This window comes from Cucumis melo, chromosome 6 (assembly GCF_025177605.1).
Source record: "Cucumis melo cultivar AY chromosome 6, USDA_Cmelo_AY_1.0, whole genome shotgun sequence".
NCBI classification, from domain to species: domain Eukaryota; kingdom Viridiplantae; phylum Streptophyta; class Magnoliopsida; order Cucurbitales; family Cucurbitaceae; genus Cucumis; species Cucumis melo.
Genome location: NC_066862.1, coordinates 28,281,635 through 28,307,573, shown reverse-complemented (window position 1 = coordinate 28,307,573; position 25,939 = coordinate 28,281,635). Strand labels below are relative to the sequence as shown.

The 25,939-nt window shown below is 35.2% G+C and overlaps 4 protein-coding genes across 8 annotated transcripts; 2 read left to right on the top strand and 2 right to left on the bottom strand.

The window, feature by feature from the left end:
* Positions 1-118: 118 nt before the first annotated feature.
* Positions 119-5,303, bottom strand: LOC103490748 (bZIP transcription factor 16). Of its 2 annotated transcripts, none has more exons than XM_008450411.3 (13): positions 4,934-5,303; positions 4,492-4,674; positions 4,039-4,095; positions 3,760-3,834; positions 2,986-3,075; positions 2,811-2,870; positions 2,564-2,733; positions 2,020-2,074; positions 1,545-1,587; positions 1,204-1,469; positions 1,054-1,131; positions 833-958; positions 119-595 (listed from the first exon to the last, which is right to left on the bottom strand). In XM_008450411.3, exons 2-13 carry the CDS (start codon positions 4,561-4,563, stop codon positions 470-472), a joined length of 1,218 nt encoding a protein of 405 aa, XP_008448633.2. In that variant the 5' UTR covers positions 4,564-4,674; positions 4,934-5,303; the 3' UTR covers positions 119-469. The 2 variants fall into 2 exon arrangements, with proteins under 2 accessions (XP_008448633.2, XP_008448635.2); XM_008450413.3 differs by having other exon boundaries at positions 4,492-4,662.
* A 1,071-nt stretch (positions 5,304-6,374) lies between these two features.
* On the top strand, positions 6,375-11,484 carry LOC103490747 (uncharacterized). Of its 3 annotated transcripts, none has more exons than XR_007821827.1 (4): positions 6,383-7,033; positions 8,224-9,362; positions 10,223-10,405; positions 11,139-11,484. XR_007821827.1 is itself a non-coding variant. In XM_008450410.3 (3 exons), exons 1-3 carry the CDS (start codon positions 6,631-6,633, stop codon positions 10,295-10,297), a joined length of 1,617 nt encoding a protein of 538 aa, XP_008448632.2. In that variant the 5' UTR covers positions 6,375-6,630; the 3' UTR covers positions 10,298-10,733. The 3 variants fall into 3 exon arrangements, 1 of the variants encoding a protein (XP_008448632.2); XR_007821826.1 differs by lacking the exon at positions 11,139-11,484 and adding an exon at positions 10,562-10,733; XM_008450410.3 differs by lacking the exon at positions 11,139-11,484 and having other exon boundaries at positions 6,375-7,033; positions 10,223-10,733.
* On the top strand, positions 10,325-14,845 carry LOC103490746 (uncharacterized). Its single transcript, XM_008450407.3, has 2 exons — positions 10,325-10,614; positions 12,622-14,845. The coding sequence occupies exon 2, from the start codon at positions 12,709-12,711 to the stop codon at positions 14,644-14,646; it is 1,938 nt and encodes a 645-aa protein (XP_008448629.2). The 5' UTR covers positions 10,325-10,614; positions 12,622-12,708; the 3' UTR covers positions 14,647-14,845.
* A 1,862-nt stretch (positions 14,846-16,707) lies between these two features.
* LOC103490745 (vacuolar protein sorting-associated protein 25) lies at positions 16,708-20,907 on the bottom strand. Of its 2 annotated transcripts, none has more exons than XM_008450406.3 (7): positions 20,744-20,907; positions 19,311-19,429; positions 18,878-19,017; positions 18,694-18,747; positions 18,502-18,590; positions 17,924-18,025; positions 16,708-17,186 (listed from the first exon to the last, which is right to left on the bottom strand). In XM_008450406.3, exons 2-7 carry the CDS (start codon positions 19,367-19,369, stop codon positions 17,157-17,159), a joined length of 474 nt encoding a protein of 157 aa, XP_008448628.1. In that variant the 5' UTR covers positions 19,370-19,429; positions 20,744-20,907; the 3' UTR covers positions 16,708-17,156. The 2 variants fall into 2 exon arrangements, with proteins under 2 accessions (XP_008448628.1, XP_008448627.1); XM_008450405.3 differs by having other exon boundaries at positions 17,950-18,025; positions 20,744-20,906.
* Positions 20,908-25,939: the final 5,032 nt, after the last annotated feature.

The following is a 25,939-nucleotide window of genomic DNA, read 5'->3' as shown; positions in this document are numbered from 1 at the left end:
AAAAATGGTTGCTCTTACAACATTTGTGTGCAAAAAGAAAAACACTGAAAATAATTGTGTCAAATCAGGAAAAGAAACCAAATTTCAAGAAGAAAACAACAAATACAGATCAGAAAAGTACAAACAAGTAAAGCCTTGGCAAGATATATTAATTTTTTTCTCCAAGTTAACAACAATTAATGTGGATGGTTTTAGTACAGAAGCTAAAGTGAAAGTGTAAATACTACAAGAATACTTTCACACACCAAATATCTAATTCTTTGGGGGCTTTGACAAGTTAAGGATACACCCCATAGAGATATAATTATGATTGATCAAAGGAGTAAACAGTCCTAAAACTATAACAGGTCAGCAGCTTACATAATAACTCAACTACACTACAAGCCATGAGAACTAAAATTTTGGGGTTGTTGACAAATTAGTTAGGTTATGCGCCTAAAAAATGCAGCAGCAAGCAGGGAGGGAAGATTCAATTCTTGTTACCAACTTGCACGACCTCTGACTCTGTAGGTTGTGTGGTGGTTTCGTTACTTGTACGCTGGCCGTTCCTGCTGGTCCTTAGTTCTTCGTTTCCCGAAACTTCCCCGAGTCTTTCCTGCGTAAACAAAATCTAGACTATAAGATGGGGGGGGATAACTGCATGTACTATGAAATAGATTACAATATTATTCAAAAAACAGCTTGCTCCATTTTGTACATAAAGTAATTAACTAATTATATATATATCAACATCATAAAGTAATTAGTAATGAAGTGTGATGGTCAGGGTGAGACAACATGTTGACGGTGAGAATAAATTGAGAAATAGGAAAAGAAATATTTTCAGTATTACCTTCAGAGAAGCATTCTCCGAAAGTAGCAGTTCATATTCACTCCTTATCCGGTTAACTTCAGACCTAAGACTGGCATTTTCTTCTTGCAAGGCTTCAGCTCGGTGTGCTAATTCATCACATTCTGCCTGAAAAACATAAGTTAAGGACCAACGGTTAGAGGAGAAACACGAGAAACCAGGTTTACCAACAAGATCAATAGTTTTCAGCAGCTTTTCAATACCTGCTTGCGTAACCGGGATCGTCGTGCAGATTCTCTATTTGATTGCTTTCTTCTCTGTCTTTTAAGCTCTCTCTCATCCTAAATCCAAAATTTGATAATTATTTCTTTTCAACTTCGAAGTCCAAGATTTTGAATTATATTAGAGCTTACTTGCAGCCAAAGCTGTGACTGTATGCTATCACGAGATCCAGTGGTAACTAGTCCTCCAGCAACTGGAGTCGATTGAACCTTCCCACGCATTGCAGGAATAGTGGATGATGCACCCCAATAGTCCATTCCAATATTTAAGTTGGTCGTGGGACCGGGAACAACTCCTGGGGCCCCAGCAGTTGCCAATGGGATGACAGCCACAGCCTGAGTATTAGATCCTCCATTTTGAGTACCATGCATTGAGTTACCATTCTGAGATACTTCAACTGTAACAGGAAGATGCATTTTTTTTACCATGTCTGACATCAGATATTGTCAAGGCAAAGAAAAAAGAACCAAACCTTCCAAACTGTCTTGCCTGGAACCTAACTTAGGTTGTGATTCCTACAAAAGTAAAATACTACACAATCAATTTATCTAACAATCAATTTATCTAGAAAGAAAGACTGGAAAAACAGTTGAAAAAAAATGCAACCAAACAAATTTGGCATCACAATTATCCAAGTAATAAACACTATCAACATACTTCCCACTCTCTCATTTCATTTTCCCCCTCAATCAATCTAGTTTAACATTCCAACCGACTTATATGAACTCTCTAACTTTCATTCTCAGGTTTCCTCAGTTGAAAGAAATTAGGGGGTAGACTACTTATTCTTCATTTCTTCTGACAAAGAGTGTAAAAAGAACCCATGGCATGCAACATTAAGTTGACTCACCTACAGAAACAGGATCTATCTAGGTCGCATCCAAAACTAAACAAATCGATCCATTAGAGAGGAAAATGTCAATAGATAAGCAATGACCACTACTTACATTTTGAGAATTGGCATCACTTCCTTCACTTGTACCTTCACTGGCACTCTCAGCACTACAAAAACCAGGTCAGATTAAAATCACCCAAGGTTCCAATGACCCATCAATAAATTAGTAGGAATACACTTCTGAAGAAAGTGAAGTTTTTTTTTTAACCATCTATATTCTTGTTCATTCATCATCGCATGAAAAATCTAGAATTTCCCATGTTAGTCAGTCCTCACAACTATGATAAATGTTCACTCAACTGCAGAGTTTCCTCCCCCACCCAAGAAAAAAAAAGCACAGAAAAAGGCCCGAGTGGTCATGACATTATTCTAATAATTTAGGTATGAAACTTCAAAGAAGTAGTTTTCGCTTTCTCTGTTGTTCCACTCCGGCTACCCTCAATAGCGGCTTAGCACCACAGAGTGGGAAGGGGAGCGGCTTATCGCACCTTGTTTTCTCTTTCTTTAGCAGTAGTTTTCGCTTTCTCTTTTGTTTTTTCTTTTTCTTCTCTTCTTCTTTAGGAAATGATAAGAAATTTATAGAAAAGTTAAAAAACCTCTTAGAGTATGCTCCGTTGGCAGATGTTCCAGATGTTTTACCCATCTCATTGTTCTTCCCTGTAATCATGTTCAAACTGCCCAAACTTCCTTTTGATCTTTTAATTGGCAGCTTTTCCTTTACTTCAGGTGGCTTAACGTCTCCTTCCAAACTGCCTGCCGTATTACCCTATATACGTCTTCACATGTCATTTTTATCCGCTTAAAGACAATTATACGTCATTATAAAATAAAGAGGAAACTCACAGAGGCCTCAGTGACGCCATTTGGAGAAGGCATTGCAAATGGGCTAAAAGGATATGATCCCTGTTATACATGTTGGAATGTAGCATACAATTAAAGCAAAAGCGTCAGACAAAGCATAAATAGAAGTTTTGAACATTATTTTAAAAAATTATAAAACCATCATGCCAAGAAATACCGGGGGCATGGAAGGGTGAGCATATATGCCACCAGGTGGATACATTGCAACATATGGATGTGGAGGCGTGCCATAAGGAGGCATAATATGCTGCAAGTAAAAACTCACATTTAGATAAATACACGAAGCACTTCTTCCCTGAAAGGAAAGGAAACAGGGAAAGAGAAAAGATTTCTGGAAGCCATGAATCAGCCAATTCCAATGCTCTTTACTAAAAGTTAGAAAGTAAAGAAGCTCTTTCTAATTTCCAACCCACAGAAATAAACATCTGAAATGCTACCAAATGGAATTAAAAACAAAAACTAAAGCAAATTATCCTTACAAAAAGTTACAAAGGTAGCTCAATAAATCAGGAAAAGGAAAATAAAGAAGCAAGAGCCAATCACAGATGATGAAGGATATTGTATTCTCTATATTCATTGACTGATCTAAACATCCATTGCAACCCTTTTGTTAAAATCAAAACTTCACTATAACTCAGTAAAGCAATGACAAAAATGCTTCATGATCGAGCATTGACATGTCACATGTAGGAATAGCACAAAGTTACCAGAAAAATTCATTTAAGAGACACAGGCTTATCGTCAGGATCCACAAATACGTTACTAGTGCCTTAATTAAATACTAGTAATACTAAGAAGAAGAGGAGGAGGAGGAGGAGGAGGAGGAGGAGGAGGAGGACTAAAAACTGATCTATCGTTCCAATCAGAATATACGCACATGGGTCAAAAGGCAGACATAAGACACTCAAAAAACCAGTGGTGGTACGTGTACCTGAACTCCCCACATATATGGGTGAGCCTGGGGGCTTGACGCCAAGAAACCATGCGGAGGAATAGGTGAATATGCCTGAAAACCAAAAAAATAAATACATGTGTACATACATACATACATACACACATATATATATATATATATATATATATATATATATATATATATATATATATATATATATATATATATATGTATGTATATATATGTAACAATCTAACCATAATGCCATCCCAAAAAACAAGATTATTAAACTAAAAGCTTTTGCCAAAGTGTAACCTGAAAACCTGACCAATCAGGATTGACCGTCCCAGCACTAGTGGTTGTAGTCTGCTCCTGTAAAACAAACTTTATAGACTGAGGCCCATGTTGTGGTACTTGATAGAAAATTTAAGTTGTTTTACAAACTGGATCCGTGATCGTGTTCCTTTGAACACACTAATTTGAGGTATGCTTCTACCAAACTGTTTGCTCATACACTTTGTTTCAGTTATACTAAGTTTTTTTTAATAGAACAGTTCTGCAGAGGAAGAAAATGGTTCCATTTAACACTTAATACTAATTTGATCTTGATATTTACTTGTCTCTCAGCCCATGTTTTTATTCAAGAACAACTTGGTCGTTACAGGAACACAGTAAAACACACACACACACACACACACACACACATTTCACTTAAAAAATAAAATAAAATAAAATAAAACTCAACTTCAAAATAAGCCTAAATTAAACCTGAGTAGTAGGAGGAGGCGGTGTCTTCGTCTCCTTGTCTTTTGGTGGTTTCTCCATCTCACTGCCACTCATGGTTCTGCTTCACCATCTTCCAGCCATCCTCCAAGCCTTTCCAACAACACGAATCCTAATCTCTAGAACACTCTAAACTCAACGAGCCGCAACCTCTCGCTGATGAATTTCCTTGAACAAAAATCAACAACTTCAAATTCTGAAGTCCGGTACAAATCGAATGAGAAGAGAAAAAAAATCATTCCCACAATTCAGAATTCCGTTTGAGCTGCCAATTTGCTAGGAAAACAAGCACACTGTCCAGTTCCAACATGCATGAAGCTAAACAATAACGAACGAAACCAAAAACCCTAACAAAAATGGGGGGAATAAACAAAAACACGACATCACTCACAATTCAAATTTGAACAAGAAGGAGCATTTCACTTACCAAAAGTCGAAACTTCAAAAACCCCCCTGGAGGAGAAGAATTCGAGACTCGATTCTGAGCCTTGAAAGGTGATCAAATGACGAAAGGAGGCAGGAATTAGAGGATCGGTAAAAACAGCGGAGCGAAAAATTGAAGAGAAACTTGAGATGAATGAAGGGAGACAGAAATTGAAAGAAAGATTGAAGCTTTCGTTTTTGTGTCTGAAAAATGGAAAGATCAGAAGTGGAAATTCCAAGAGATTTGACGATGAGAGTCCTCGTACGGAGCTACTGTTCTTTCTCTTTCTTCTTTCTCTCTTTCTCTCTCAGGAAAAGTTGCGAAATCGCCGTCTCGCCCTTCAGCCTCAGGGCATGAGCCACGCCACTCCATTCTCTCTCTCCCTCTCTCGTTCCTTCGGCATGACCGATATTCGTGGGCGGAAGCCCAAATCAACTTTATTGGGCCTTGAACATTGGGCTTGCCCATTCTTTTTCACATGAATGAACTAAACTAATGTTAAATTATAGGGATAGTCGCAAATGTAGCAATTATATTCAAAATAATTAAGTATATAGCAATATTTTAAAAAAATTGTAAATATAGCAAAATTTGTCAAAATCTATCGATGATAGGAGTCTATTACCGATAAACCATGTAGCAAATGTTGGTCTATCACTGATAAACCATAGGAGTCTATCAACGATAAAAGTCTATCACCGATAGATTTTGCTATATTTGCAATTTTTAAAAAATGTTGCTACATGGTTAATAATTATTCTAACAATTGCTATCCATTCTAATTACCCTAAATTATAGGATTGCATAGGACTTATTATAGTGTAAAACACAACATTACACATTATAGATAAATATTTGAAACAACGTAAGATGAAAGTTTTTTTTTTTTTTGATTCGTAAAATTGTTAGCAAAATTTCACTGTCGATAGAGAGTGATAAATATCAGTTTCTAACGACAGTAATAGATGATAGCAATATGGTATCTATCAATGATATTTTGTTATATTTCATTATATTTAAAAATAACAAAAAATTTCAATAATGGAGATCGAACTTCTCATCTCTCATATCAAAAGTACGTCAATTATTGTTGAAATAAGTTACAAGGTTATTGGTGATTTAATATAATAAACATCGTCAATAAAATGTTGACAAATACTTATAGGATGTGGATGTACACCAATAAATATTAAGCATCTATAGTTATATTATAGAGAATTTTGCTCAATTGATATTTGTATGTACTAAATACTAAAAAGTATCGGGTTCCAAACAACAAAATGAACAAAATATCTACTATTTTTAAAAAAATCAGTAGCAAAATTGACAAAATATTTAATTTTCTTTGACCTAAAATGATTTTCTTTTTCATTTTTGAAAACCAAAAAAAGAAAAAAATTGCTATAAAATTTTTGCTTTAAAATAATTTCTCTAAATTGTTGGAAGGATATACAAAAGCATAGAGCTGGGAAACAGAAGGAAGTTGGAAAGTGGAATAGTAGCGCTGAAGCTCGTCCCGGCGATTTTGAAATTTCAGGAAGCAGCGATAGGAAAATTAAGAAAATTAGCTACGATTTCACGCCAGAATCGGTATGAATTTGAGGTTCTGTCGTTAAATCGTTGCTATACCAATCGATTGCTACACTTCGATCAACCAGTTATTGTTCTTGTCTTTGATTCATGCTTGAATTCATTTTCGTATGAGTTTTGGTTCTCAATCGAGAAAGAAAGCGTTCAATAGGAAGTTGTATAGATATAGAATGATCGATCTGTTTCTACTAGAGTCCACCTTCAACGACGAACAGGATGTTAGCTCTGCGAAGTTGAGAATATCTCTGTTAAGTGAATTAGAATCTGTTTTATGGAAGTTGCTGACTTGTGGAGGACGGTCGGAGGTTCGATTATGGCTTTCTAATACCATAGCTAGTGTGACATCGATCAGTCCCCAGCATCAGCGGGACCTGTTTATGACATTACTGAGACGGAAGCCGTTGAAGTGGGCCTTTGCTTCTCAATTACTGCAAACGTTGTTTGAAAAGAGGTCACGGGAGGCAGGGATTCTCATTGCTAAGAGAAGCTACATAATGGAAAAGTTTTTCGAAGGTGACTGTTCTGTTTGCTTACTCATCGTCAAATTTAGCGATAGAAATTCTAGCTGGTAATAAGAACACTTTACCAAATCTTCATTCTTTCAAGTTGGTTTAATAGATGAACACTAAGAAAGAGAACCCAAATCACATTTTGCTATTTCGAGTATATCTTTCTAGAATTGATTTGATTATCTGTGTTTGGCAAGGCATTTATTTTGTTAATAATAGCCTGAACCTTGTTCTTAAGGACCCGCTACGTATTTATGTAGATTTAAGAGCATGGGCATGGATATGACTTATGAGACATGGAAACGACAAAGCTTGGAGCCTTGGACATGTAATTAGGATGTACATTTTTTAAGTATATATTATTTTGATACATCTCAACCATTCTCTTGCTAAAAGCTTGTTGTTTTTTGGGATACTTGTGCATGTATGATTTAACACTTTATGTTATCAGTTTTAAAATGAAATAACTACTCGACATAAAGAATTTAAAATCAACACTGGTTACGTATTTAACGTAGTTCATTCTAAAATATTCAAGAATGTTTCATTGTTTCTTGTGCTTATCAAGTGTTTGGTTCCAACAAGTATCAGATTTGAATTTCAACTGTCAAGCCAGCATCTGAGACATGTTTTTGTTTAACAAGCATATAACTATTGTGAAAGTGCCGACTGACACGGAGAAATATTCAAATGTTATTTTTTCAATTTGTACGACCTCACGTCTCTCATAACCAATTGGAGAAATATTTAACTCCTTTGGCTTTGGGCTTTTTCCCCTCTGTATTTTCATCTATCAATGGAAGTAAATTCTTATAAAAAGAAAGTGTACTTGTGCTTTATCGACGTAAATTGTTTACCAAAGCCTCTCTAAAATATAGTTTCACATGAAGTTGGCTAATAGATTCAGAGTATGTATGGTTTTTCTCTTGTGGAAATGCTGCTGCTATGTTTCGTTTCTTTTATGGTTATTCCCATGTTGTAATTTATCTTGCGTTTAGTTTTCTTCTTTATCAACAGATTTTAACCTTAATTTTAAGATATTACAACTGCTTTCCTTGACAGAGGAGTTTGTGTATTAATGCCACAGCATACTGCTCCATCATAAATAGAGTGTTTTCTCTAGTTCTGTCTTCGATGGTTTGTTTTCACTTTCCATGGAAATTCCTGATAATGCTATCACTCTTGATTCTGCAGGAAACCCGAGAAGAATATCTCAGTGGTTTTCCAATTTTGCCACAAATGGTGCATCAGATCATGGAAAAGGTGCCAAGGCCTTAGCACAGTTTGCTTTTGTAAATAGAGACATTTGTTGGGAGGAGCTTGAATGGAAGGGGAAACATGGGCAATCACCTGCAGTGGTTGCAACAAAGCCCCATTATTTTCTTGATCTGGATGTGCATCAAACTGTGAAGAATTTCATTCAGAATGTACCAGAGTTTTGGTCTTCCAATGAATTTGCCGAGTCACTAAAAGATGGTGAAATTTTGTTTCTTGACACGAAATTCTTTGTGAAATTTTTCATCGATCTGATGCTTAAAGATGATTCAAAAGATGTTTGGGAAGTCATTAATGAGTTCCTGATGCATGAGTCATTTTCTTCACTGTGTCAACATCTCCTTGTTACTCTTGAAGATGCTGATTTCTGCAACTTTCTAAAAGTGTTATGCAAACTTCTTAGGCCTAGAATAGAAACCAAGGATTTTGGTAATTCGTCTTTCATGTTTGAGGTCATACTTGCGAAGTATGGTGACTCTGAATCTATTGATCAGATTTTACTATTAAATGCTGTCATTAATCAAGGACGGCAACTTCTACGCCTTTTACGTGATGAAGATGGGGAAGAACAATTGGATGAAATCAAGGCTATTATCCACAAGATTTCAGCGATCTCAAGCAACAGTCATTGCTTGTTCCCATTGTTGAAGGAGTGTGACGGGAGGAAAAAGACAATAGAGATGATAAAATGGCTAGGGCTTCAGTCTTGGGTTCTTCACTATAGAACGTCAGAGGAATGCCAGACTCCTGAATTATGGGAATCCTTGTTTGTTGATAACGGCATAGGATTCCGAAAATCTAATGAATATTTGTTGTTGGATCACAGTTGCTCGTCAGAAGATGATGGTTGTGAACCGTGTAATAGAGCACGTGCTAAATCTAAGAAGCGAAAAAAGGGGGAGAAAGGTGGAAAAAGAAGAAAAAGGAACTTTGACAGCCAGGAAAGCTGTGATGACGAGCTGTTGGACTTGGATATTAGAAATGATAGGATGGACTTGAAGTTAAACACTGGAAGTTGGTTCCTTTCCACTGATGATTACACTGTACCATGGAATGCTGTAAGTACTTTGGTCGTCAACCTTCATTTCTGTATCTCATTGTAGTTTAAAGTACATAGTCATGGTATGAGCGCACAAGCGAGTAAGTTCTAATGTCTCAGTGAATGTGTTGGCTTAATAAATTTTTAGGGGAATCATTTTATTTCTTTGGTTTCAGGGTCTACCTCAGTTGTTGCTTTTGTAAGTTTCGTAATTTAAACCGAGGTCCTGTATTCAATTCTTAGTTCTTATTGAAATAAAATAAAAAAAATCAATAAAAGAGAATTCCTATGGGAAATTGTTGAAATAACAAAATAGACAAAATATTTACACTTCACAGAAAAATAAAATGTAATGGATCTCTGTCTTAATTGTTTTTTCTATGAAGTTTAAATAGTTTGCTTTCTTGTTTTTGGGGGTTGAGAGAACAGGAAGATAATTAGGTACCAGAGGTGTTATGGGGAGGATTGATTTACAGCGACATTCAATATCTCCTCTTTGGGTATTGGTATCATAAGAGTTTCGTATTTATCCTTTGTTTTTTGTTCTAAATATTTGGAAACCCTTTTTCTCTTTTCTTGTTTGGCTTTCCCTGATGTTTATGTTTGGACTCTGTTTGATGTGGGTGGATCTTTTGTACTGCCTGTTATATGTTTTCCATCTTTTAAAAAGCTAAATAAAAAAAGATAATGCATCAACTGTATTTGGTTTATGGTCATTTTGAACTGTTTGATTGCATGCGATCCTTTACTTGAAGACAAAAATAGTTTCATTTTGTTTGTGTTTCCTTCTTTCTCATATTTCATGTATTCAATGGAATTAGATCCCTATTAAAAGGAAACAAAGTTCTGCAGTGTACTGATTATATTGCTTTCTTGTAGAAGGATCTACCCGAACACTTATCAAAGTATTGTATGGCATCTTGGATGAAATGGCTGTTTGCTAAGAGAGAATGAAGAACGAAGCTTTTCTAGTGTGAGATATATTCAGCTTCTGAAACCATCGTAGCTACCGACAAGCTTAAGTTTACCAATAGATACAAGCACAAGATCGAATGCGTATTGGTAAGGCAAGAAATGATGCGATAGGCCACAAGTTTGTTGTACATTACATGCTATCAAGTTAACTTATAGCCTTTTGTTAAACATATTTCTCTCATAGAATACAATTACTCATATGCTAACTAACGAATTACCATTGAATTGTATTATTGTTCTTAGATTGTAATAGGTTGCTGATCAGGAATATAGAGGATTAGAACTTAGAAGCTCAGGTCAGTTGCCACTTTTACTTCCTTTTTTGGTAGAATAAGTATGTTTAGTTTTTGTATTGTTTGTAAATAGACTCAACTCAAATTCTGAATCTGGTTCGCCAAAATTGTTGGTTCTGGTTTCTCTTGTGTTAGGTGATATAGATTTCTTACTCGTGCATCACATTTCGTAGATATAGCATTTAAGGAATAATATGATCCACGTGATTAAAAATTAGATGCCAAGGGGGCGTTTGACCCCCTAACTTGCCTTGGGTGGTGTGGGCTACCCACTCAATGTTTGAGTCTCCCATTATAATAGTTGGAGTTCTCAATTATTATAACCTACGGTTGGTTACAATTAGGCTATTTGAAAATCCTCGTTGTCTATGGTGTTTACCATTTTGTAAATGTTCTTACATACTATAACAACCAACTAAAATAATTTGTACCTCAACTACACTCGCTTAGAACTCACATACTTTAATAACCAATTCAATACCCCAAACTACCCTACTAAACCGACCATTCTCTCCCTTCCATCACAGAAGGCTTGATCCCATTGATGTTTTTCTTCAGCTGGTTAAATCCTTTTGTTAAAAAAGGAAGGTCGTTACAAAGAGAGGAGTAAATTGTGAAAGATGAAGCTGGGAAGTAGAATGGAAGTTATAAAATGTAGAAAAGGATTATTTTAGTACTCAAGTGTACCTTTTTTTTCGAGATGAAGTTGAGACGAGAGATTCGAACAGAAAACCTTCTGATTCTTTGTACGTATAAGTGTCAATTGAGTTGAATGTACTTTTGTTCGGTATAAAAAGGAAAAGATTTTGATTGATCTTATTAGCTTATCCTCTTCCCCTGGGAAATAAAAACAGGTCTCCCCAATTTGTTCTTTGTGTTATCATTCATCAGATCTCTGCATTTGGGAGATGAAATCACCTTAAGATTGGTGATTTTTTAAGAAACTCTTTCTGATATTTAATTCTTTGGACTTTCCCCATTAATTATTGTAATTTTTTCTTTTACTGAAGTTGATGAAACTCATGTTCTTCTCTTTTCACTGAAGTTAATCTACCATAGGTGTGTTCATCGATCTCTCTCGACCTTCAAATCCAATCATATCTCCACAAAGTACAACAGTCATATAAGCTAACTAATTATAGTATGTTGGATTGTAGACCAACTTCTTTTTATTACTAAATAAGCAATCAAATTTTAAAATTTATGAGAAACTAATAATCGTTTAAATTAAATAATTGTATCAATTACTAGTTCAAAATTTTAATTTATATAATCCTCGAACTTTAGGCATTATGATTATAAATTAAGGTCGAGACGAGATAGTTTGTTCAATTTTAATTTATATATTTTTAATAACTCTTAAATTTAATTTTAGTTTATATATTTTTAATAACATTTAGTTCTCAATTATAGTTATTATTTATTATTTGTATTTGTAACATTTTAACCATAAATTTTGAAAAACATATTCATATATTCTAATTTCTCACATTAAAGATATTGTTATTATTCGCTCGATTGTGATGAAATTAACTTTCAAATATTAACTTTAAAATTTATTAAAACTACACCGAACTAAAATTTAGATAACCGAAAATATATGTATTAAAATCGAAGAAATTTAAAATATATGAAACTAAAATAGTATTTTAACTTTTTTTTTATTGGTAAATTTTGTTTTAATAATATATGAAGTGAAGGAATCGAACTTTGATATCCAAACTAGTAATTCAGTAGTCAATTTCGATGTCAAATAAAAACCATGGTTCAACCATAATTTTGTCTATCATTATTAATCAATGCTTTTTCTAAAAGACAAAAAGGAAAATTAAATAAAATTTTGATTTTCCATTCTTGTTTTGATATGAGAGAGAATTGGGAGTTTGATTTGGAGATTGATAATAGGGTGTGAACTAAATTTGGACAACTTTATTATTCATTTAAAAGTGATATATAAAGACATAAATTTAAAAATTAAAAGCCAACTGATTTTTATCTTTTAAAAAACAGAAAATATTACCTTTTTCTTTTTCAAGCGGCAAAATTCGATCAGCACTCCCTCCTCCGCCGCCGCCACCGCGGCGCCACTCTTTGAATATGAATGGAGTAAGCGAGGAGAAATCAGAGGCTCGACGTCTCAGAGAACTGGCAGAGAAGAGGTTCAGAGATTCCAATCTCAAGTCTGCTGTCAAGTACGCCAAGCGAGCCCATCGTCTCGATCCCAACCTTGACGGCGCCGCCGAAATCCTCACTTCCTTTCAGATTCTCCGGGTTGCCGCCGATTCTTCGGACGACTGGTACCGGATTCTTCAGGTGGAGCCGTTTGCTCACATCAACACAATCAAAAAACAGTACAAGAAGCTCGCTCTACTTTTGCATCCGGATAAGAATCCCTATTCCGGCTCCGAGGAGGCGTTCAAGCTCGTCGGCGAGGCGTTTCATTGTTTATCCGATAAGGTTAGGAGGAAGGAGTATGATCTGAAGCTTCGGATTCGGATTCAGGACGAGAAGATTGGAGATGCTGCTGTGGAGAGCGAGACGTTTTGGACTGCATGCTCAACGTGCCGGCTTCTGCACCAATTCGAGAAGAGGTACGTAGAGCATAATCTAGTCTGCCCTAGCTGTAGAAAAAGTTTTAAAGCTGTTGAAGTTGTGTATAATGAACCTGAGATTAGGGAAATTGGGGTCATGGTTGGGGGTAGAAGGTTGAGGAATTTGAGTTCGAGGCAAAATTTTGGTAGTTTCGAAGGATTAAACGTATCTTTGAATACCGTTCAATCGAAGAGAAATGCTGCAGCGAGGAAGATGTATGGTGAGAAGAAGAAAGGTCTGGAGTCAAATGGAAAAGCTGGTTCCGTGGAAGGTGAAGTTGGAAATGGCGATTTGGAAGAAGGAGTTGATGATGATGATGGGATTTGTAGAAGAAGATTAAGAAGTGGGAGTATGAGGAAGAAGATGAGTAGTGTCGGTGAGGTTTTAGAGAGGTCTAAGCTAAAGCCTGTAAAAATAGAGGAGGAAATGACTTTGGCTGAGTTACAGTCTCAAGTGATTCAGAAATCTCGAAAAGAGAAGATGAAACTGAAGTTAAAAGAGGAGGAAGAAGCAGAAGAAGGAGAGAACAAGAGAAAGAAAGGGGTTGAGGAGAATGACGACGACGATGAGAGACTAACTTTGAAAGAGATGAAAGGTCGACTACGGATTCGTTGGCAAGGAACATCAAATAGTGCTGGGTGTTCGGAGAATGCAAAGCAAAGGAATTCCAAGAAAAATGTGAATCTTGAAACTCAGAAGAGGCAAGGAACTTCATGTAATGGTGTTGATTTGGATATGATGATGGTGGAAGATTCAGATTTCTATGATTTTGACAAGGACAGAATGGAGAGAAGTTTCAAAAAAGGGCAAGTGTGGGCCGTATATGACGACGATGATGGAATGCCAAGGCATTATGGCTTAATCGAAGAAGTTACTGTAAATCCTTTTGAAGTGAAAATGAGTTGGTTGGATGTTCAAAACAATGGAGATGAAAGACTACTTTGTTGGGAGATGATGGGATTTCATGTATCTTGTGGTAGATTTAAGGTCACTAAAAAAACAACCACTCATGCATTGAACATTTTTTCTCATGTTGTGGATTGTGAAAGAGCAGCAAAGGAAGTGTATAGGATTTATCCTAAAAAGGGATCAGTATGGGCACTTTACAAAGAAGAAGAAGAAGGTTTGGATGCTGAGAAGAGAAGAAACCTTTCAAATAAAGAGAAACGGACTTACGATATCGCGGTGTTTTTAACAACTTACAGTGAGATGCATGGTTTAAGTATGGCTTATCTTGAGAAGGTTAATGGTTACAAGACCATATTCAAGAGAAGGGAGATTGGTTATCATGCTATTAGATGGTTCGAAAAGGACGATATCCGATTATTTTCGCATCAAATTCCTGCTCGGAAGCTTTCTATAGATGAGGCTCTTGGGCAACTGAAGGACTGTTGGGAACTTGATCCAGCTTCTCTTCCCTCGGATTTGCTAACCACCTGCTGAAACAAATAGAATCTGAGTGAAAAATTCCCTCTCTGCTTGTGTTCAATGCTATCTTATTTTTGATATCTGGCTGGTTTTAGGCGAACTGACTATCTGGTATGTACTCACTACCCATGTAAGTTTAAATAAACAATGCATTATGATTTGTAGCATAAGAGGCATTGTGGTATATAAATCAAGGCACAGCACTTTTTGGCCATGGCAGTAGCCTCTTACTATTTCTAATATTGTTTGACAAATATCTGTGGTGTCTCTCTCTCCCACAGAATTTATGCTTAGGACACAATTTCAATTGAGAAGGTATTATCAATTTGTAAGGATAAAGTATTTGATATGTTTAACACTGTTTGGTTAGTAGTCTTCTGAAAAAACACGGTTTGGTTATGTAACTAAGGCCTATTTGGAGCAAGTGCTTAAAGGTAGAAAGCTATTCCAAACATGCTCTAAAAGTAAGTCCAATCTAAATATTTGAACGAGAAAGAAACACTATTTAGTCCCACAAGTTTTTGTCTAGCTTCGAGTTTAATTTCCATTTGTTTACTAGATTTCAAGTTTTTACTCTAGTTTTTGTACCATCAAAGAAATTGTTTCTTTCACCCAGAAAAAAAAGGTTTCTAGTCTAGTTTTCATCTAGTTTGAAAAACTTCTCCTTGCCCTTTGTGTTATCGTTCTTGTTACACGGTAGAATGGTGGGGAATGGCTCTTTAGGGTCTCTTCCTTTCTATCTGACAGGAAACGCTAAAAATAAAAGGAAAAGGAAAAAATGTAGTTCTTTGAAGCGTTGATGGAACTCTAGAATTCTAACTAGAAAAAATTTCTCTCTATTACTTAGAGGAAAATCTTGTTAGTTTTAAATGACGAACTTCTTGGGAATATAGACCACCTCTCTTTCCTTGAAACAAGCATTTTTGTAAAGTAACCATAGTTTGGTTTCGAAAAACTTGTTCTCGGATTAGTGTCATTTCATGCTACCAACAGCCTAGAACCTAACAAGCTTCGATTTTTGCCAACTCACCTTGCTGCCTTGGAATGGACTTAGAAAATTCTTCATAGATGGCTCTCTTTCCGGTGAGGTTAAAGGTAGTATTGGGGAAATCAGAGTGTTGGAGGATCAGCATTTGGAAGGGGTTGTGGTCTTGTGGCTGCAGGAAGAGTGGTGGAAGTAAAGGAGGAAAGCCGTGTGAGGGTGATATTGGCATTTCTTTTATATTCTACGTAAGTATTTAATCACATAACAAAATTTTCTTTTTAAAAAAGAAAAGAAAAGAATTTTGTATTATTTATTTACTTATTTATTTTTATTATTATTATTTGTAATTGAAGGGATGTATGAAAAAGGACGTAGCTCTCGAGGATATGACAATAACTCAATTTCTTAAAAACTAAGATATTAATATGTTTGAAGAAACAGTTTTTCTTAGAAAAATCTAGGATAGAGATGAATTTAACATAAATGCAATTTATAAATCCATGAAAAATCGTAAAGTGTCAAATTAATGACAGTGGTACGAGATACAAAGTGTGATACAAAGGAAATATTGAAGTATAATAATCAATAGAATGCAAAAGAAAATAGAGACTAATCAATCAAAGAAGAGGCAAGGCATAAAGAACTTATTTGTTAAATTGTTGAAGATATTTAATAAAGTTATATTTTTACGAGCTTTTGTGGAGACTCAAAAGTGATGTTGATGATCATATCATTTTAAGATTTGGATTTTCTGTTTTAAGCTTTTCGACGATGGAATAAACATTTTAAACTTTTTGTTTGATTTTAAGTTGAGATGAGTTATTTATCATACACGTCAAATTGCTTCTCAGATATGAGAAATATTTGCATTTCTTTCCTTTTTAAAAACAAAAATTCCATATTAGTAGTAGTAGATACATTTTGAGGGATCAAATGAATTTATTCTCATAAATGGTTTCAAACATAACATATTCATTAAAACTTGAAAATTGAAAAGGTAATTTGCCTTAGAATTTATACAATTCTTTTCTAAAAAAAAATCAAACATCTAAGTAACATTAGACTGTTCACATCTCATAAACCAATCCAAATAACAGAAGTAAATAATATGATTGTTTTTAGATTTTTTTAACAATACAAAACAAATATTTTCCAAAGCACTCTTAAGAAAGGATGAAAATACATGTCCATGTGTCGATATATATGTAAGTTTGAGACCTCAATATCAATATCGACATCAAAATTTTAATCCTCACCCCCAAGCTTAGGTCCTTTTAACTTTTAAGTTCTATTGGGAGGTCCACTTGGTTACATTCAAAGAACTGCACCAAGAACCTATAATCCCAAAATCCCAGTTGGAATTGGGGGGAAACTAAATGAAAAGTTGCATTTAGAAGTGTTGAAAAAAGAAAGATTGCCAGTGAATGTGAATAAACATTGGTAGTTAGTTATACAGAGAATTTAATGCCTTCATCATCTGTCGAAGAACCTTTGAAAATTGCAAGCTTCCCCTTTTGTTCAAGTAGCTTCAATGCTCTCATTAATATCGTACGATCGATCCCTTGAAGCTCTGATTTATAAAACAGAAAAACAAATAACTTTTTTGTTACAATGAAGTAAAATTGCTGTTTCAAGATATGGTAATGTTAAAGCACAAAACAGGTAGTTTTGCAGAAAGCAACCATATATTGTCTCTACAACAGATCTGAAATGTTTACATAAAAACTCAAACGTTAACTTTTAGTTCAACAAAAAGTAAGGTATGGAGATTTGAGCCGGGGGCGGCATAAAGAGGAGTACATGTCAACTATAGCTATGCTATGCTCATGGCAAATAACAAATATATATCATCACTCCACGATAAATGAGGTATGGGAATGTTTACGCAAAAACTTATACATTACGTTTCTACCAAAGATAAACAGAACAAATGCCGTAAGAAAGTTCAACACAACAAATGTGAATGAAGATTTGAACTCTCGAACTTATGATTACATGTCAGTTATAGCTGAGCTAATGAATTTGTATAACAAATTGGCTAAAAAAATAAACTATGGACTTTGTCCGTTGTTTCAAGAATATCCTTATTCTATCAAAAGCTATACACCGTGCAATAAATGTGATAATATCACCTTTGGGAACACATTCAGAAACATATAAAATGGCACTAACGAGAACTTAAAATAAATAAAATATATTAACATATTTAAAAAGTGTAAAATGATTGGCAATTTAATCTCATTATTTCATTTCAATTTTTGTTATAAATTTTCCATTAATTATCATCGAAAGGTCAGCATTTAGTACCTTGAGTACATAAGCAAAGAAAGTACCTGTTCCTCTAGATTCAACTCCTGAACGTATTTCCTCGACTGTCATAACACTATCTTCAAGTCCATTATTTTTCACCTATTTATTAAGAAATAATTTAAGCAAAACAAATTTTCAAAGCACTTCCGATTTCTATCAAAATACTTGTGGAATTTTACCTACTTCCTTCAATGGAAGGATAGCAACTTTTACCCTTTCAAAATCATTCCAAACTCACTAATAACTATGACAGTTAAAAAGATATTTAGTTAAATTATAAATTCAGTCTCTTAACTTAACTTTTCGAAACTTATGCCTATTTGGTCCTTGAACTTTCAAATTTACAAATTTTGACTCTGAACTTTTGAATTTTCGTAAATCTTCTCGACACAAACTGAGAGTTTAATAGCATAAAATCCAAATTTACATCTAATGGATCGCATAATTTTCAAATTTGTCAAGGATCTATGAAACTTAGAATTGAACTAGACCTATTGGACACTTTTGAGTTCATCGATAAATAGACATGTATACCAAAATTTTGAGACTAATTTAACCAATGTAATTAGTCTTACAAAGTGCAAAATGATGTCAGCCCAATCTTGAATCCGGTGCCATAAAATAAGGCATTTCCTATGTCCTTTATCCAGCCATTCTGCACGACCTATAAGGGCAATTAAAATGAATAAGTATCAGCATTTTCTCTATGAAAATGAATGGAAACTGTTAATAGATAGAATTATCGAACTAAACAAGCAGGCCCTAACCATCTGAAACTAAAGCTGAGAGAAAAGCTTGTCTAGCTTCATGACTGAGAGATCCTGTAGCATCACAACCACACTATAAAATACATCAAACAACTGAAACAGTAACACACAGCTACGCATCTGAGTTAAAAACACAAAAAGGTTTTAACACCCAATTAGAACCAAACAAGGCCATGAAATTTACTTTCAATCACAGAATTTGAAAATAGAGGAAAGTCCTCTTCAAGTCCAATGACAAATATCTTTTGCGTTCGGCAGTAATCAAGGATAAGTTCCTTCCAAAGTTGAATTTGCTTCTCACGGGTGTCCCTCACTGGTTGCAAACTGAGATGACATGCAATAAAAAGGTTATATATGCAACTGAAGACAGAAGACAAGCTTGATAAAAGTGAAACAATCAACATTGCAGTAAGGTACAGCTATCACATTCGTATATATGAGGCTGGTGGGGAAAGTATAGGTGATCCATTCTATGCTGTATCCTGTTAGTTTTCTTCACTTAGGAAATTGTCGACAAAACCAAGATATCAACATCATCCGAAATTGACTCACACAGCTTACAAGTTGCTAATAATGATGTAAAAATAATAATAAATGAAACAGATGGTGAACATTACGTGAAATATGGAGGATAATTGAAGAAATGCGGTAGCTTGAAATCTCCCAATTTCTGCATTTTCTCTATTGTGTCCTCTGGAAGTGAGTTGAGTTCTATGGAAGCATCTTATCTCTAGAACTGAGAAATTTCAGGAAGAAATTTAACAGTGATAAAATGAAGAGACAAAAGAATGCAGAGATTCATAAATGATATGACGAAACTAGAGACTCGCAAACTAATAAAAGCTTGTCACTGAGAACTATATAAACTTGTTATGAACTACAAGTTGTTTTCCTCTTCTAATTTCATCCTGTGGATGATTATGATAGCAAACGAGCACGTCAAAACAGAATAAAAACACCAAATGGCATGAAAACTTCACAGTTCACAGTAACAGGATACAAGACTGAAAGAGACCGTAGTATCAAGTCTGACTTCGTTGGAAGACAAGAGATCCATGATTGAGCACCTCTTGGGGTCTCTATAGTTAACATGTAAAAGAAACCCATTTGATAACCATTTGGTTCTTGAAAATTGTGCTTGCTTTCTCCCCATTTCTTTACATGGTAGTTCAATTCGAAAAACAAAACCAAGTTTTTGAATTGACTTGGGTTTGAAAACATTTGTAGAAGGAATATAACAAACCAAAGAAATCCAAAAGTAAAAGTAGTGACTGTAAGTTTAATTTTCAAAGATAAAAAACCAAACCAAGAGATTGAACTGGTTATCAAATAGGGGCCGAGGAACTACTCAAACAAGCAAAATTGTTGAAGAAACACTGAACAACTTCATGACTAGCATGCTATTGCCTACAGGAAAATGGCTTGTGAAATTAATCGAAGCAAGCTTGCACAGCACTTCAGGAGGATTTGAAATTGAAAAAAGTGCTGTAACGAACATTTTTGGAAGAAATTGAACAACTCCTCCTAAAAATACTCGAATGTTTTTAGAATATCCATGATCATTTTAAATCCTCTAATCAAAACTCTACGAACAATTTCAAAACTAAATTTTATAGATTGAAAACACACTTCATGATTCGAAAGTCATCCCAATCTCATTCTTTCATCTGTAAGATAATAACAATCATCGATCTAATGCTTGAAAATGAAAAATGAAGGCACAGAACCAACGACGCGCAAACAAAACGAGATTTAGTGACTGAAATTTTCGAGGTTAAAAAGTGCAGTAATCAAATCCAGCCGTGTTCGGAATGATTGACCGCTTGATTTCAGGGTAAAAGAAAGCAATAAACTGAGAAATCAAAACTGAAAATTTGACTTCCAAATCTTTCACAGAATCTTGATTCAGCTGAATGGCGATAATGATGAAGTTCCAAAGTTCCCCGTGTGATCACAATCTTCAATTGGCGTGTTTCGATATTCAGATCAAACAACGCTGAGCGATTGCAGATGGAAGTGAAGAGAGGGTAAAGGTAAAAATGAATTATACCTAAAATCGTGTTTGCCGTCGACCGGAGTTCGCGCCACTCGGTATTCGCGGGGAGTGAACGTCGTGAGAGTGAGGAAGAAGGAGAAGAAGGTGAGGGTTTTTTAAAGTTTTTATCTAAACTCTCTTTGTAGAAGCAATTTTGTGACTTTAGAAAATATTGATGAATATTGATATTTAATCAATAAATTAGTAAAATTCAAATTTCTATCCATGTTTATCGCCTATAGTTTTCTTAGGGTTATAACCTCAACGATTAGCAACTAAACACGAGAGTTGTGTTCATTATAGGACTTAACTTAATACACTATAGCACGAGCTGATGACATCCATGCATCGCTTTTGTGTTTGTGTTCTCGAATGCGTACCTCTGTTCTAAGAGGATTCGTGACATGTCAAGCTTTGTTAAGATTCTTTACTTTGTATCGAATTAAACCACATATTCATTTGCTTGTGCAAGATCCATCAATTCCCTCGAGTTTCCTTCTTGTAGAATACATAACAAGATCCTTCTAATGACAAAATAAATTTCAACGAGGATTTGGTTCATTTTTCACACGTACACGTCATGGACATTTTGCTTTTTTTTTTTTTATGTTATATAGACTTGTATACATCAACATCGATATTTTAATCCCGCATACAACTTGTACAGTTACAAAAACTGAGACAAAATGTTATTTCTTGTGGCCCTTGAACTTGGAATCAAACATTCAATTAACAACATTAGTGAAGAATATGAAAATTTTATAAAAGTCTTATACTATTCCAAAATAAACTATCAATCCCTTGCAAGAGTTAGACATTAACAAAAATACTAACAAACTTCACAAATACTTTCCAAAAGGTCATGAATCCGGGGATGTTTTCATTTAAATAAAAATATAAAAAGAATATTTAGATGTGAATAACCTTTTTCTCCCTCGAGATTATTCCAAAGGGTTAAACGAAAATTTTTGTTACAAAAAGTATAGAAAAATTTTAAATGTAAAAAAGGTATAATTTTTCATCATATTTTTTTTGGCATCTTCCTACAAAAGTTACCTTTTAGGCAATGTGCTTAATTTTGGAAGAAATGGAGAACATAAATGAAATGAAAAAAAAAATAAAGAAATTGCCAAGAATGAAAAAAGAAAGAAAGTGGATTAGGCATAGGGAAAAAAAGGACAGAAAGTTTAATACAATAAAATAGATAGGGGCCAACTGGCAATAAATAAGCCAATAAGTTTTAAACCAAATCCAATAATTATATTCTGCACTCCCTCATTCCCTTTTTATGAAATGAATAATACATAATATATTAGCGATATAACAAATTAGAAAAATATTTATATTGTATAAAATGATTTAAAAAATGAGAAAAATTCATGAACTCATAATAGAAAATATGAAAATATCCCAATCAACATGGGATTAATCGACTATATATGTAACGACCCAACTTTCTGGACTAAGCTGAGGTCACTACCAAATACCAAAACTCGACCATTCAACATAAAATTTAAAACGGACCAGTTACGATTCATTAAAAGCATTAGAAACATTACAAAAAGACAGTTTCGGGCCCTATTAAAAATTAAATCATAAAAAGTCTCAAACAAAAAAACTCAAGTCGTCAGTTCCAAAAACACAAGTCAAATATTCTGACAAAATACATAGCGGAAGCGATAAGAAAACAGACGCGTCCATATGGCCTTCACGCGTCCTTCCTGCCTCTCGTCGGTCTGCCCCTCGCTGTGCCCTTACCTGAAAAGTTTAAAAAGAGAAAAGGGTGAGTATAAACATACCCAGTAAGGGACCCACTACTGGGCCCGTTAGGGGACAACAGTTAACTTCCTATTCGGGGGTACCCTACATAACAGTCTAGTGGTCCCGTAGGACGCACATATCAGTCTAGTGCTCCCGAAGGATGCACATCTCAGTCTAGTGCTCCCGAAGGATGCACACATCAGTCTAGTGCTCCCGAAGGACGCACACATCAGTCTAGTGCTCCCGGAGGATGCACACATCAGTCTAGTGCTCCCGAAGGATGCACACATCAGTCTAGTGCTCCCGAAGGATGCACACATCAGTCTAGTGCTCCCGAAGGATGCACATATAAGTAAGACACACTACCCCATAGATGAAGCTAACCGTTACCCCTCGGTCTATACTCAATCGTCTACCACAGTCATACCACAATCATCAATCATTTACATTTCCCCTAAGGGCTTTACTGGCCAGGTAGTATAAGCTTAAACCATTACACCCTCAGTTGCTATACGCGTCAACTATTCGTATACCATTATGGAAGAGCCCCAAGTCTCAAACAGCTAAATAACCAACTGAACTCACTGTCCTTCCCCGTCTAATCCCATGATCAACATCCATCAATCTAAAATTTCAATCTACAATTAGCGGTTGCGGTTCAGTTACATCAGACAGAAACATAATAACAGTGCTTAACAGTCAACATAGATACACTTATCCAATATAATCACTAACGTGTAATCCCCTGTGGATTACTACGTTTCCGGCCTCGACCCGAGGTCCAGTAGTAGGGAAAACCCTTACCTGATACTCGGTTATGCCCCTCGATCGAATCCACGCTCAACAGCTCAACCTAAAACGAAAACACGAAGGTTTTAGTTGATAACTTTAGTAGAAGTCGTTTTAAAAAGGTCAGAAGCGACATCCGTTGACTTACCCAAGGAAAGGCAAACTACCTCCAAACAAGCCTACTGCGAGACCCGAGAACTCAAGCGTCAACTCTGTACTACCTTCAAGGGGGAAAAGTAGGGCCATATCTTATTCCAATATTCAAACTCTAATCGGATGTAGCAACGTTAAGGAATTCATCGAAAACAATCCTTACCGAAGACTCACCGTGACCCGGAGCGGAGGAAGGAAGGCTTAGGTGGCTTGGTGAAACAAGGAGCTCGGCTCGGCTTGAAGGCGTTCGGCTCGGCTCGGCTCCACCTCGGCTCGGCTCGGCTTGACTCGGCTCGGCTCCACCTCGGCTCGGCTCGGCTCACTCGGTTCGCGGCTCGGCTCACTCGGCTCGCGGCTCAGCTCGCGGTTCGCGGCTCGGCTGGATCTGCTGGTGGCTTGCGGCTCGGCTGGGTTTGCTTGTGGCTCGTGGCTCGGCTGCAAATGGGTCTCGGGTCGGGTCAGCTTGGAACCGGGTCGGGTTTGGATGAAAACGGGCAGATTCAACGACAGCTTCGGGCGTTCGACGACGGGGGTGTGCCGCGGCTGGGTAGAGTCCGACGACCGGTTCTGTTTTCACGCGGCGGAGGACGACGGCTTGACGGCGGAAGGTGGGACGATTTGAAGCCGAGGGAAGATCCGAAATGGACGGGGGCCGCGGCGGTCGGGCAATGGAGCTGGAGAGTTCGACGGTGTAGACGGCGATGGACGACCACCACGGAGACGGAGACGCGTCGGAGGAAGAGAGATGGTGGCGGCGGCGCGGAACGGAAGGATAGAGAGAGGGGGGAGCGTCGGCTGCGGCGCTGAGGGAGACGAAACGAAGAAGAAGATGGATGGTGAGGGGGAAAGCGGCGCGCCTCTAGGGTTTTTTCTCCTTTCTCTTTTTTTTTTTTTTATATAAATATATATATATATAAATTAAATAATAATAATTGTTATTAATAATAAAACATTAATATTAATTAATCATAATAATAATAAATATTAATATATATATTATATAAAAATAATAATAATTTATAATAAATATTAGTATTAAATAATTAAAATAATATTAAATAATAATGTTAGTATTAATATTAAATAAATAAGAAAAAGTTATTAATATTAAAACTAAAATGATAAAATACCTAATAATAATAATATAATTACTATTATATTATTATTTATCGTTTTACAAAAATCTTAAATTGCCGAAAATTCACATGATTTACTAAAATTTACCTCGATCTTCGGGGCGTTACAATATATGTGTGATTAATATTCTTCTAAATGATCGTGTACTACAGTTCAAATGAATGATCTACGATCGTTTATGTCATGATTCACAATCATGTAGTTTTTTTTAACGATGGAAAAAAAATGTTTCAAATTTAAATGATAGATCGTGTTAACATGGCAAATGATCATGTTGATTATGATAAACGATAGTAAAAAATTTCGAATTTAATTATCGTGTTGATCCTACTGAAAAGATCGTGTTAACCATGCTAAACGATTGTTTAGATTATGGTCAACACGATCGTTAGATTTGATATTCTCTAGTATGAGAATGATGAAGAAGAATATTGAAACAACTCTTTAATAATTTCAAAGAATATTATCGAAAATGATTAAAAAAAAGAAATTTAAACAGAAAAATAAATCGTTTAAAAATATAAAAAAAATGAAAAAGATGATAAATAAAATAAATTACAAATAAGAAAAAACAAGAAAGATGAGTAACGAATAGTAAAACAACTAAAAAAATTATGAAAATATTATAGTTATTTTTGTTCTTTTAATATATATATATATATATATATATATATATATATATATATATTCATTTAATTCTCTATCTAAAAGAAAAAAAAAGAAAAGAAAGAACCTCAGACGTAAAGGGGTCCCACCTCCACACTTAATTACTGGCCTCCACGTGGTTATCATTAAAATCACCTCCTCGGGGGCTCCCACCCAACTCTTCATTATTAAAAATGTTGGCCAACATTCAAATTTACGACTCTCACAAAAACCGAATAAATAAATGTTGAATTTTGTTTTTGTTAAAAGTAAAATATACAGAAATTACAGCAAAGACCATACTCACAAAAATATTTATAAATATAACCATTATTGATCACTTAATTTATAGAAAAGAAAAAAAAAGATTGGATTATAAGTTTGTCCCAAATTTACTAAAATGAAGAAAAGTGAGGGTTGAAAAATTTAAAAAAAAAATATATATATATATATATATATATATATATATATATATATATATATATATATATTGGCGTCAAAGGTTAAGGATACCGTTACCGTCAAAATCGAGATGATTGCCCACGCTCTTCGAAGTGCCTTTGAAACAGCAATTCCATGTAAACTTACAAATATCTTGGTCGTGTCCGCATCTAATACACGCTCTTCACAGGCGCGTGGATAAAAAACTTCACCATCCCATCACCAAATTATTGTTATTATTATTTTTTTAAAAAATCAATAGATTTTTTATTTTATTTTATTTTT